At 41.8% G+C, this 14,800-nt stretch overlaps 1 protein-coding gene across 1 annotated transcript in view; it reads right to left on the bottom strand.

The window, feature by feature from the left end:
- Positions 1-14,800, bottom strand: part of brwd3 (bromodomain and WD repeat domain containing 3) — a 143,358-nt gene that overhangs the window by 95,440 nt on the left and 33,118 nt on the right. Inside the window, exons 8-14 of the mRNA XM_084320247.1 lie at positions 11,109-11,330; positions 8,379-8,479; positions 4,936-5,006; positions 4,463-4,563; positions 4,223-4,263; positions 3,856-3,960; positions 871-1,021 (exon numbers count right to left, since the gene is read on the bottom strand). Coding sequence (XP_084176373.1) covers positions 871-1,021; positions 3,856-3,960; positions 4,223-4,263; positions 4,463-4,563; positions 4,936-5,006; positions 8,379-8,479; positions 11,109-11,330 — 792 coding nt within the window. The remainder of the gene's footprint in view (positions 1-870; positions 1,022-3,855; positions 3,961-4,222; positions 4,264-4,462; positions 4,564-4,935; positions 5,007-8,378; positions 8,480-11,108; positions 11,331-14,800) is intronic.

Here is a 14,800-nt window from a genome sequence, read left to right on the forward strand (position 1 = left end):
GGAGTTGGTTATGGTTAGAAGGGTTAAGTTTAGGCGCTGTTAAGGAGCTGGTTAAGGTTAGAGTTTGTCTTAGAGAATGGCAATAGACAGCCTATTTCCGCGCTGCAGCGCGAGGCAATAGACAGCCTATTTCCACGCTGCAGCTCTCTAGCGCTGCCGTGGTCACATGGGCGTCATGGCCAATCAGAGAAAACGCGGAAGCACGCGACGCACTCTTCCGCTGGGAATAAGCTACACGCGATCTGAACAGCGTTAAACGATACTGCGACCTCGGTATAGCGACCGAGAATGGCCAACTAATTATCTTAACAAAAGTGCGCTGGCCTGGTAGCGTTACATATGTTGTCTAAAGGGGGACATATGGTACAATTTAAGATTCTAATGATAATCGGCATATAAAGGACAACATAATTTGTAAGAAACCTCAATGAAAACGGTGCAGGGTGCTATTGTTATGAAAATGTGATAGAATCCTATAAAAATGTGGACGCATTTGGCCTACGTTCCGTTAGTCTTCCTGGGGTCCAAGACAGACATAAACACATACATAATCAAGCAAACCATAATCCTAATAACAAAAAGATAAAATAAATGTCATTGGTCATAGAAAATTTAAAAGAAATTCATAGACAGAAAATAAAATAATCATGTTAATTCTATTTAGACTAAAGAATGTAGGTGGATTCTGAGTTGTTTCTTAAAACATGCCTTTCCACTGATAGAACGAATGTTACTTGGAAGGTTATTCCATGACCTCACAGCTCTGTAATTGACAGTGTTTTTCATCTGTCTATCTGTTTATCCATCCATCCATCCATCCATCCATCCATCCATCCATCCATCCATCCATCCAGTACAGTCTCGACTCACAGACAAGACGTGAAGCAGCTGTCCACTGGTGGAGTTCCAGACTTTGAGCAGGTAGTTGGAGATGGCTGTGACGACTGTGCGGTCCTCTCGGTCCCAGGCCACCATGCTCACCATCAGCTTGGTCTTATCCTCCCCGTTGCTGACACAACTCCTGGAGGGACAAACCATGTCAAACATCCATGCACTGCTAGGCAATTCATCAAAATACTACACTTGGTGGAACGTGTCATTCCACTCATCCCGTCACATGCTCTGGTTGGCGCAAATCACTCATGCAATTTTTATATTTAAAGAAATTAATAGGGCAGTCAATAAATACATTTTTCTATTACATTTTTTTATCTTTTACAATTAATCATGTTACCCTTTTTGACCCCATCAGCCTCCCACAGTTAGTTTGACTACCGGTTACTCCCGGGTGGCTGGTGATCTGTTTGTTTACATTCCTGAATCACATGCGCCACAGGGAGAATAACACTGTGACCAGACATCCCTGAATGTCTTATTTCATAATACAAAGTTTCCGAATGGGCTTTTGGATTAAACCAAGTTGTATGCAGTGATGAACGGTCTTTCTCAGCGCAACACAAGTTAGTTACATAATGTTACACAGGTCAAGCGACAGCAGTGTTGATAAGAAGGAGCCGTCTGCCAAGAAAGATGTTTCAACAAATGTATTCACAAAATGGATGGATGGATTACCATTCAAACGTTATTGAAGACTCCTGTGACCCGTAAGTAGGTACTATGTACGTCTAACTTTTCCTAACCATTTTGTGATCGCAGCATTTTCTACATTATGTGCGCAAATATAATGTGTATAACGTATATATAGCAGCTCGGATTTGGACATTTAACACATTGAGTGCCACGGACGCGTTTTGTCGTTAGTTCATGCCGACCTTTGAGTGCCTCCGACGCTATATAGCGTTTGTCGTTTTTTTTTTTTATTGGTGATTTGAATTCATATTTCATCAATCGAGCCTCGGGTTAGTGCTGCAGAGTCTCTCTTAGCTCAATTGGGAAGATACCGCCCCCTATCGTCTCTCCCTGTGTAACTGCACCCCATTACTTTACACTGACGAAGGGGGGGTGGCCAGTTTCCTCATTTTACTTTTCCGTCGAGCCAACTGAAGAATCCATTGTGCTCGCCGGCCCGGAAAACGAGTGGATTATGTATTTACAGTACCCAACACTGTAATCAATAAGCGTGATAGATATTTGGAATGGCGATCAGGAATTGGAATAATCTTTTTGGATAACATCTGATCTAAGGTAAGGAATATATTTGACCAGTCTTAGGATTAGGGATGCCCCGATCACGTTTTGCCACCGATCACCGATCACCGATCGTCGTGAGCCATATCGGCCGATACCGATCCGATCGTTTTTGATTAAAAAGAAATTAAAACTTATTTTATATATATATATATTTTTTTTTTAATAAAATATATATATTATATAATTAGACTTGTACTTGTATTATCTGCGAGACATCGCCACCACGCAACAAGTCAAAATGCTCGCTATCTGCAAACAGCTCCACTGTCTGTGTGTACTCTAGTAGCCTCCAGCTACCAAAAAGGATTCTCCGGCGCTGCAGCGGGACCCTATTGGTAACGTTATGCTTTGGTCATTTCACATTCAGCAAGCCCTCAGCTCGAATACGCATTCAATCAATGTTATAAGACATTGATATCAGGAGCTATCTGTAGCTACTGCTAGCCGGCTAGATGACGTTAAGACAACTATTTAGTTCAATCGGACATTTCGTTTTGAACAGTGAATTAACGTCAGCTAACGCGAGCTAACGGAGGTATCAACATGCACTACAAGACTTGCTGGAGCATTTGTTGATATCAGGAGCTATCGGTAGCTAGCCGGCTAAATACCGTTAGACAATGCCTACTAAAAGTGAATAGTTGACTGGGTAATTTTGTTTAAACAGTAACGATAGCTAGGTAGCTAACGTTAGCTCAGGTCGAATGCACTATCTAGACTCAGCAGAGGAGGTCCGCCTCCTCTGTGTTTACAAACTCTACACGGGTACGGGCGGGGCTAGGGAGGAGGAGCAGTTTGCAGGTCCTGTGCGTCTGAGACAAGCGAGTGAGATATCCACTTGATCAGTTTCCGCGATCGGCGAATATGACTAATTATCGGAATTCCCCGATCGCATATTTATACTAATTATCGGCCGATAACGATCGGTGGCCGATCGATCGGGGCATCCCTACTTAGGATAATCAGAGCTATTTTCACAGAGATATAAGCGTTTGCCCTATGTGTGTGTGTGGCTGTGTGGCTGTGATCGCTGATGAGGAAATGAGAATCGATTTTTCAGCCTGCCTCTATAGCGTGCATAAGTACACATATACTATCGATAATCTACCGTTTATTTGAAAACAATTCATAAATAGGCCGAAAAATGACAACGTGTTTGTGTATTCCAGAATATTCCAGTAAATGCCTTTATCACGGAATCTTTAGTTTCCTTGAAAACTAGGGCTTTTCAAAATGCTATAAAACGGAAATGAACCGATTAAAAAACAATCCGTTTAGACAATGTTGACTGCAAACAAGTCATTGATAAGCGACAGGCAGATTAGACACATAGCCATAATTTAAGACAGCGATTATGCGTTCACAACGCTATCATTGAAGTGGGTGCTGGCATTTAACCATGCTTTACCATGTTAATGGCCGGCACTGAAAGTGTTGATGTGAGAAGGTGCAGGCTTTCACTTGCATGCATTCAGCATGCATTCAGCACACACACACACACACTTATTTAATTAAATCACAGCCTATTTTGTAGTTATATAATTGCACAGGCTGACATCGTAAAAATAAACTTGTGCCGCTGTAAGTGGCACCCTACCCAAACATTGCAGATCAGAACTCCATACGGATATAAGAGGAAAGAAAAACATGCTCTAAACAGTTGATTCTGGAGAAGGAGATGAGGTGGTACGTTTATTCTCTTACCCAGGCAGCCTGGCAGTGATGTCCAGAGTGATATGCTTCCACTCCTGTTGCTGGTAATGCCAGATCTTGGCGGTGCCGTCATAACTGCCACTCACAAACCTCAGGCTGGACACACACACGCGTGCAGAGAGGTGAGGCAGTGGACATGTACATACAAGCAGCCAGTAGGATCATCTCTACATTAAAATGAAATGACCCAGGTCTCTTTATGCTGGTCCTCTTTGGTGTTTGAGGCTTCGATTAGAAGTCGAATAGTGCCCAGTGACCATTGAATAGCAATTTTGCCCATGTTTGAATACAGCCCCTACAAGCATCCAAGACCCAAAAATGAACAAGCTAACTCTCATAAACAGTAAGAGACATTTACCTGTCACTGGTGTTGCAGAACTGGACGACGATAACTTTATCCTGGAGAAAGAAAAGACAATAAAAGAAATGCACCATTTAGAGAGCAGTATAAGAAGAATACTGGATCAAACTTTTAAAACGGTCAACTTTCTGGCACTTATTATATTGTACTATGGAGCAAACCCCACTCATTTGGTGATCCATGTACTGTAGGTTAGAAACAAAGACGGAGGATGCGGACCAAGGTGTGGGTTCTTACCAGGTGAGCATCCATCTCAGACAGTTTTACAGGGGCTTCAGAGCCAAGATAGTAGAGTCTGATGATGTTGTCTGTGCTGCCGGTGGCCAGGAACATCCCCCCTGATGACGGCCAACCAAACAGAACAGTCGCCTTGTGAAAATATCTCCCAACTTGTCATTCTGTTGCTATACGATTAGATTCAAATTGATCATACATCATACAGAACAAGTACAGTACAACGAAAATAAGTTTTTGGCAACCAAAAATAAACAGGTTCTTGGTCAGGCAAAACAGAATCAATTAAAACCAAGGTTCTTGGTCACACAAATGAAATAAATTAAAGCCAAGGTTCTAGGTCATGCAAAATGGAATACATTAAAGCCAGTAGGAGTACCGTCCTGCCTACTTGGTTTATGGCACAATGAGTAACAACATCACATCCTGTATCTTGGTTAATATGTAGCAGAGTGGGACAGAGTAGGAACACCTACCACAGCTGAAGGAGGAGGTGGAGACCTGGAAACCTGGCCGTGAGCACTCAACAAACGTGAATGGCTCCTCACTGAGGGAGAGATTGATTGATTGATTGATTGATTGATTGATTGAAAACTTTATTAACAGATTGCAGAATGGGTACAATACAGCTCAATACACACAATTGTTAAGGGGATGCAGACCAGAGAAAGACTTTCGTCTTGTTTACATCAGGGTCCCCCATTTTCAATTCATCAGGACATATATGACATACATGACATACATATAGTCAGTACTGCTACATCTATACATTTATGACATACCAGATTTGCAAATACAGTACAGTTTGTGATACAGAAGGAGTCAAGAAAAGGGAGTATATACATTTGACGTAGAAACTGTACATTGGAGGAGGTTGGGTGGGGTTGTGTGGGGGGGGTTGGGTACATTGGGATATTGACAACCATACTGGGTAATTTACATTGGAGGTGGTTGGGGGGGGGGGGGAGAAACACTGTATAAACAAGCAAAACTGTACATTGAGGGGGGGGGGAGACACTGTACAAACAAGCAAAATTGTACATTGGACTATTGACAAAACCATACTAGGTAAATGACTGTACATTGGAGGGGGTTGGGTTAGGACATTTACTACAGACATTTACAGAAGAACATCACATGAAATATTTCACTTACTAAGGGGAAATAAACACCATCAGTAGAACAAGTGGCATTGAAAACTAACTTTGTAATACAGTCATTGGTAATTCAGGGGGGGAAATGAATAAAAAAGAAAACACTAGGTAACAGCGCTTTGTGAGCAGGTTTGGTAACTCAGGGTTTTTTTCTTCATTTGTGACTCGGATGGGCATCGACTTTCGAATAGTCGTTAAATTATAAAAAATAAAATAGTTTATGTGAATATTGTTTAGTCTCAAAAAATATATTTCCCCTTGTTTTTACCAGCAGCTACACTGTAGAACTGTTACACTGCTGAACGGCATGCTGGGTAAAGCTTGCTAGCAGTAGCTAGCCAGGTAGCATAACAGTTAACAACTGGGAGAAAGTGAGACTGGAGATATTACGGTACATGGTAGCATTGTAGATTTTCGAGTTTTGCCCTTCCCTAATGCCAAGACTCCAAGCAATGAAACAAACAAGATAAGAGAAAATTGCAAGGAAAATAAAGAGATTAAAGCGATTTGTTAAGAGATTTGTTACCGTTTAAACCAACTCCACGGTGCACCCAAAGAAAGGTTAAGCGCTTATTTCAGATCTGCAGGTATCCAGTATGAAGAACAGCATGGCCTGTGCTGAGAGGACAACAGCATTGGCAAGTAGGAAATTCTTACCATTTAACCAACCAGTAACCAAATCCTGGGAACTTGGCTGGTGAGTCTCGACAGTTTTACTAGCCACTTCGGCAGGTAGCCGGCTGGTGCTCAATACATATTTTGTCTATTCTAAAAACGACATTGGTTGTAAAAGAGGTGGAATTGCCAGGTGTCAGGTTCTCACCTGCACCAACCCGGGGACGACAGTGGCTCGGGAGTAAGGGGTGTAACGGTACGGTACGTACCTCGGTTTTGAAGTCAAGATTCGGTACGGGTTTTCAGTACAGTGGGGGAAAGTTTGGCTTTCCATGTTCCACTCAGGGGTGATGTAGTGTGCAGTAACAAATTGTACTTGTAGGGCTGTCAACGAATATTCTATATTGAAATTAATAATCAAAAATAATAATAATAATAATTATATTAGATTGTGGGAAAAAAATTCCCCCGGTGGGCGGTCGTTAGTGATTAACATGCCGTTGTATTCGTTCGGTACACAGCCGTTCGGTACGGTACACACTGAAATGGTTCGGTACGGATACGTGTACCTTTACACCCATAATCGGGGAGGTAGAGCAGTCGTCTGGTAATCCGGGGGTTCCCAGTTCAATTCCCGCTCCTCCCGGGCAGCGTGTCGAAGTGTCCTTGAGCAAGACACTTAACCCCTAATTGCTCCTGATGAGCAGGTTGGCACCTTGCATTGTTGCCTCGGCCATCAGTGTGCGAGTGAATGGGTAAAATGTGAGGAACAAATTGTAAAGCGATTTGGATAAAGCGCTATATGAATGCTGCCATTTACCAAGCTCTGGCAGGGGATCACTCCCGCCCTCATCCACCTCCACTGGCCCCCGGTCAAGTCCTACAAATCACTCCACTGAAAACCAAGCTGTTCACAAAGGGCTACAGCCTCAAGTTGTCTCCCTGTTCTTTATTGTTATTACCATTTATTTTGTCTATTCCTAATGTATATATTTTTTCTTTGTAACCTTGCAGGGTCAGTTACCTTTGTAACTGAACGGGTCAAAACATGCAGAAGCACTATACAAGAAGGGCCAGAGCCGACTCTACTTCCTCAGAAGGCTGAGATCCTTCAATGTCTGTACAAGGATGTTGAGGATGTTTTACGAGTCGGTGGTGGCGGGCGCCTTCTTGTACGCTGTGACCTGATGGGGCAGCGGACAGAGCAGTGGACACAACCAGGCTAGATAAGCTGGTCAGGAAGGCCAGCAGCGTGGTTGGGGTTGAGCTGGACTCTCTAGCGAGGGTGGCGGAGAGGAGGAGCCTCGCTAAGCTCCAGGCCATCAGGGAAAACCCCACCCATCCACTATACACAGACTTGGCTGACAGGGGGAGCATGTTCAGTGCTAGGCTCACACTACCCAAATGCAGCACTGAACGGCACAGGAAGTCCTTCATTCCAACAGCCATCAGACTATATAATGCATCACTGTGCCTCACTGCATCACTGAGCACAGAGCGGCAGCTCAATAGTGGCAGGAGGACGCGACTAGCGGCCTCCAGGCTCCACAACAGGGGGCAGCGACGGCTGCCAGACATTGATCTAAGTCTTATTGGAACCCGAGGACAATACACTACCTAAAGCATACTGCACCTAGTTACACTGAATACTGGAATATATATTTCATATTTCATTTAGTTAGATTTAGATTTAAATTATAATTATAATTATATTGACCAAATTGTTTACCCCATGCTCAGTATGCTCAGTATATTCTTACTGTATTTATTTCTGTATATATTATTTCATTTAATTTTATCCTATTTTATTTTACTCTACTCTTATCCTAGGCAACTTGATTTGATTTGTGTTATTATTCTAATTTGTGACCTGTCCTGTCTAAATGTTTAAATGTTGAGCGATTTGCAGTGTCTAATTTCCCACGGGATAATAAAAGTATTTCTATTCTATTCTATTCTAAAGCATCCTTGTGTTTCATGAAAGGCGCTATATAAATCCAAGTTATTATTATTATTATTATTATTATAGGTGAAATTCTGCACCCACCCACTACTGTGGCTGGCTTATAAAACAAGGTTAGTTTCAAACCCTGCCTCAGTCAGTGTGAAAAAGAGCAAAAACGGCAGAGACAGTTGTCCCAAACACTTACTTGAACTTCCCAGTGAGTGCATGCCACTGCCAGAAGCAGACCATGCCATCGGCGCCGGTGGAGGCCAGGTACCGCGTGGTGCCTTTAACAGCCGGGCAGAACTACAGGAGGAACAGTAGGTTAGAGTAGGGATGGGCGTGAGTAATCCATTACTCGAGTACTTGCTGTTTCAATTGAACTAGGGATGGGCACGAGTAATGTTTTCCCAGATCGAGTACTCATATAAATTACTCGAGTAGTGCTCAAGCAATTGTTTAGGGCAGCTGTTCTCAAACTACGGGTTGCGACCCAAAGTGGGGTCATGGGTAGGCGACAGTGGCATTGGTAATATTTTTTTTTAATGTTCTGGCAACATATTTTGGCTAAATATGCCTTGTTTAATAAATGTGTATTGATAACATAGTGCTGTAATTAAAATGTCTAATAAATATGCATGATCAAGTTCAATGATGTGTGCTTTTATTTTGATATTCCTTAAATACACGATACATTAAGTGTAGGGTTGCCAAAAAAATCCTAAATAAAATGGGGTTGTGGTATAAAAAAGTTTGAGAACCCCTGGTTTAAGTAGTCACACACACTCACTTGTGTGCTAGTGATCTCGCTCCACGGACATAACAATGCACAGCAATATACCCAATGCGTATCGTCAGTCAAAACAAGTTTTAAAGGAGACATGCATTGCTATTCCTTTTACTATTTGGGCAACTTTACACAATGTTTATGAGTCTATGGAACACATCTGTAAAGTAAAAAAAATTACTTTTGTTTTGTATTTCTAATCAAGTACTCTCTCTCTCTCTCTCTCTCTCCCTCCCTCTCTCCCTCTCTCCCTCGCTCGTTCTCCGCTGTCTCTGTCGGCGCATGTCAACCCGTTTGAGGAAGTAATTCCACTCGCTCTGTTGTTGAGAGAATTGTTGATTGTGGGCGGTGACTACAACCAGTGCCTTACTCACGTCAGGAAAACAGTCAAATCAGAATGGCTTAGTTGAGTGAGGGAGGATCTCGTGAACTCGAGACTAGACTGATGAGTCAAAATGAGAATTAGAGCCAGGGCTGTACGCTAAGCTTTTTCACTAGGGGCACACTTGCCCCTAAATGAGAAATTTAGGGGCAAAGAATATTTTTTAGGGGCAAATTTTTAAATAACTATTTTACCATTATAGTAGGGCTGGGCGATATGGCCTCTAAATGATATTGCGATATTTTTTGGCCATATCACGATACACAATATATATCGCAATATTTTGACATTTCCTAAAGCACTTAAAAATGCTTGATTTAACCCTTTGATGCATACAGTCACGCCAATATGATGATTATAATAAGTCCCTGCAACATATGTTTGCATTATTAAACCATGAAGATGCTTTAAAAAATTATTTAATGAAAATGTACTAAGAGTAGTCTACTGACACACTAATAAAAAAAATTATTTACATCTAAGACTATTTATATAAAAACTCTTGGGTGCCCTTTTTTTGCACAGTACTGTGTTTTCTATCCACTTTAGCCAAACACACACACACATATATATATATATATATATATATATATATATATATATATATATATACACTACTGTGAGAAAATAATAATTACACACAAAGGGATAATGGCTTATAGCAGACTTAATGATTTTAGAATATTTCAGATAATGAAATTAAATGTTTATCATCAACTATCCAGTTAGTATTTATACTGTCTGTAACGTTTGGCTACTTTAAATCATTGAATGTAGAGAGAGAGCGAGAGAGAGAGAGAGAGAGAGGGGGCGAGAACGCACAAGAGAGCCAGCCCCCCCCCCCCCCCCCCCCCCGGGTTTTGTTCTAGGTTCGCGTTTTGATCGTCTAAGCTGCCGTAGGTGATGACGTCACACTCGAATGTAAACAGGAAGAGTCTAACACGGAGATGGAAAGTCAGTGGATGATATACAGAAACGAATAACTAATAAATATGAAGTTATGTTTAAACTTCTGTTGTCAAGCGTTGTCACTTGTCAATATAACCCACCCCCTTTCCTCACTTTTCCACCGTCCCTGCTTCACTCGGGACCACCAGCTAACGTTAGCCTATAGCTCCGCCGTCCCTGCTTCACTCGGGACCACCAGCTAACGTTAGCCCATTGCTCGTGTCAATTAAATTGCATGTTATTAAATGTCCGCGCTGGTCTGTCTAATGAAATTACAACCGCAACATTATGTCGCCTGTACAGCCCTGGTTGTAGGCTAATGTTAGTGTAGTGAAATGCGAATGAAGGGGTGAAATCACTATTCGCAAGCTTGCGAGTAGATATAATTTTTCATTCGCACCGGCCAAATTAGGGGGCAATTTGCGACGATCTCGTCGCAGCGTACAGGCCTGATTAGAGCCACAGACCCCATTGATATAAACCCCCATTGCTAGGAAACAATGCTAAACACTGGAAAAGGCCATTTATAAAGACACAGGACCTTTAACAAATTACAAGTTACCATTTGTAATAAATATATTACCTTCACTCAGTCTGCAACAGTTACTCATGCCCATCCCTACTAATATTAGACAACAGATGCAAGTATTTAAATTGCATCCATTGTATTTAGTGGCCTAAAAAGGTTTGTGTACATTAGGAATGTAAACCCTGGAGTCAAACACATCTATATTGTGATTCAATGGTTCAAATTCCAAACAGAACCCCACACTGATCATGGATTAGGGCTTTAAAATACGGCAGGGAAGCCTTCTCACCTGTATGGAGGTGATGGAGGCGGCGTGGCCCTGCAGGACCGTGACAGGGGCGCACGTACGCAGACACCACACTCGGATGATCTTGTCACAGCTGGCGGAGGCCAGGAGGGTGTTTTCGTGGTTGACGGTCATGTCGGAGATCTCCGCCGCGTGTCCGCGCAGGGTGGACAGGAGCCGGCCGTCGTCCGTGGCCCAGATCTTCACCAGACAGTCATCTGAGCCCTGGTTTGAAAAAAGAAGATATTAAGATACAGATAGATATAAACACCTTTATAAAAACCTGTATTTACCTGGGAAATATCTGCATTTATCACATATGCCAGGGGTAATTTTTTTTCTTCTTTTTCTATTGCCCCCTTTCCCTAGCCCTCTTGATTGTGAAGCGACCTTGGGTTTCCTGAAAGGCGCTATAGAAATTAGATTTTTTATTATTATTATTATTATTATTATTAGGGGTCATCAACTACCTTTGACCAAAGGCCACGATCTTTCTAAGCAGACACTGTTTATAATTAAAAAAAAATATATATACAAGATATTTTATTAGACCCTACCAATTTTTCTTTTTCTTTTAACAACAGATGTACCGGTTTATTTTGCAGCAATTCTTTGTCGTTGCCGCCATCTTTAGTGTTACATCCCCTCACACTCCAGTTCTCAGGCTGCAGCTGGTTTGAAAGCGAAAGTAAACCGGCTTCTCTGCTGGCTGTGGCTCCAGGGGAGTTGAACAGTTCTGGCTCTACTAGTTTCTCTTTTGGCGCTTTTTTGGTGGACAAACCACAGTGCACAGTGACTCGTGACTGGAGACTAGCTCTGCTAGCACACATAGCCTACTGTGTACAGTCGGTTTCAAACTGTATTTTAAATTAGAAAGCAAACAAAATAAATGGACAAGAGAAAAATAAATCACAATTTGGTCAGTATTGTCATTTGGACAAGCAAAGCCATTACTTTAAGTTGCAGGCAAGAAAGACAAGTCTGTCCACCGTCTCTGGTTTTAAAACTGCCCTGTTGCAGGTAACCCCCCCCCCCCCCCCTCGTAATAATTATAGTTATCGTTATATCGCCCAGCCCTAGCGTTGACCCAAAAGAGGTTGAGAACCACAGCTAAATGTTATCGGAAATATTAAAACAATGGTTTGTGTTCGTGCATTTCCAAATTCTCCCAACATGTCGCCCATAGACTATGGATAGGGACAGACACTGGCTAGCTAACATATGGCTCTGACTTAAGGGCTCTACATGCTACAGCAACTACAACACAACATCGACAACGCAACAGTGTTGCAGACCCCTGTATATTTTCCCCAATGGAGTTTCACTTCCGCGTTCGGTTTGCGCGATCTGATTGGCCACTGACGTTTTTTTCAGCGCCAATCGCGTTACTCCTAACAAACTGGTTAAGCTTGGCGACTCTTTCGAAGTCGCTCTCTTTCGAAGTTGGTTAGGGTTAGTTGGTTAAGGTTAGGGTTAAGGTTAGGGTTAGTTGGTTAAGGTTAGGGTAACAGCCTGCTGGCGCGATTGTTAGGAGTAACGTGATTGGCGCTGAAAAAAACGTCAGTGGCCAATCAGATTGCGCAAACCGAACGCGGAAGTGAAACTCCGTTGGGGAAAATATACAGGCGTCTGCAACACTGTTGCGTTGTTGATGTTGTGTTGCAGTTGCTGTAGCATGTAGGGCTGACCTTCGAAGCTTTTTTTGGCAATCGAAGCTTCGGGGCCGAGCTTCGATTTTAATTCGAAGCTTCGAGAGAGAAAAAAATAATATATATATATATTAATTATAATATTTTTTTACTCTTTTTTTTTATCTTATGGTGTGGGACTTGTACAGCACTTTGGTAAACTTACTCTATAAATAAAGTGGATTGGATTAATTAATTAAGTAGCCCCTTTCGTGACTGTGACGCAGCCAACAAGGTTTCACTCGGCTGCGCTGCCTGGGTGCAGTGGGGCTGCTCTCACAGCCAACGACATGACATTACATAATTATGTTGCAACCTTCGTCTATCAAGCAAACAATATTATATTTAATTTATAATTATATCAGACAATGCACCTACAAAAGCAGATGATTACAATTAAATTAGCCAACTTGGTAACACATTAATCATAGCAGCATAGGCATAGCCTTATTAATGTTTTGTGTGGCGTCGCTGTCGTGTACAACGATACTTACGTTTTTTAGGTGATTTGACAAAGTTGTTGTAGAGTTGTGATATGCCATTTTCTTCTGGCATATCTGGCACTCGGCTTTTTGGGCGTTGTCTTTGCATATTTTAAAGTGTAACCACACATCTGATGACTTCTTCGTCGACATGTCTGCTGCACATGTCCTTGTTGTTTTCAACACAGATAATCTCCATGTGCTTGTTGTAGAGAGGTGGAGTCGAGGCGCCGCTTACTTTTGTTTTAATTGGAATGGAGGCAGGAAGGTGCCGCTTACTTTCGTTTCATTGGAATGGAGGCGCAAGATTTATTTTTTTTTTTTTACTTCGATTTTCGAAGCTTGTGCCATCGAACGAAGCTTAGAAGCTTTGAAGTATTTAAGACAACCCTACTTGACTTTAACCGTTTCTGCGCCAAAAACGAATTAACTCGGTATAGCCCGCCAATCGTTGGCCGCCAACAACAAGTAAACTTGTTATTGGATCCATTTTTCTTTTATTCGCCATTTCCATTCATAATTCATGCTGCTGTGCTGTAGGGCTGGGCGATATATCGAGTATACTCGATGTATCGCGGCTTGTTCTACATGAGATGAGTAAATTACTATATCGTGAACATCGAGTATATGTTGTCACGTTGCGGCTGAGATGAGACTTGCAGAGTTGTCCTCTCATTTCATTATAGACACATGACCAGCGCGGACCTTAAATTACATGCAATTTAATTGACACGAGCAATGGGCTAACGTTAGCTGCTAACCAAGTTATCCATGAGGACTATGCTAAGCTAACTAGCGTTAGCTGCTAACCCTGGAAAACGCTCAAAGCGGACTCCACAACACTAGTTCCATTCGTAAGGAAAGGGGGTGGGTTATATTGACGACGCTTGACAACAGAAGTTTAAACATAACTTCATATTTATTGGTTATTCGTTTCTTTATATCATCCAGTTTCCATCTCTGTGTGTTAAACTCTTCCTGTTTACATTCGAGTGTGACATCATCACCTACGGCAGCTTAGACTATCAAAACGCAAACCTAGAACAAAACCCGAGGGGGGGGGGGGCTGGCTCTCTCGCGCGTTCTCGCCCTCTCTCTACATTCAATGATTTAAAGTAGCCAAACGTTACAGTATAAATACCAACTGGATAGTTGATGATAAACATTTAATTTCATTATCTGAAATATTCTAAAATCATTAAGTCTGCTATAAGCCATTATCCCTTCGTGTGTGATTATTATTTTCTCACAGTAGTGTATATATATATATATATATACATATATATATATATATGTGTGTGTGTGTGTGTGTGTGTGTTTGGCTAAAGTGGATAGAAAACACAGTACTGTGCAAAAGTCTTAGGCACCCAAGAGTTTTTATATAAATCGTCTTAGATGTAAATAATATTTTTTATTAGTGTGTCAGTAGACTACTCTTTTTTAAAGCATCTTCATGGTTTAATAATGCAAACATATGTTGCAGGGACTTATTATAATCATCATATTGGCGTGACTGTATGCATCA

The sequence above is a fragment of the Notolepis coatsorum genome (assembly GCF_963971535.1).
Source record: "Notolepis coatsorum genome assembly, chromosome: 8".
In the NCBI taxonomy this organism is placed as follows: Eukaryota; Metazoa; Chordata; class Actinopteri; order Aulopiformes; family Paralepididae; genus Notolepis; species Notolepis coatsorum.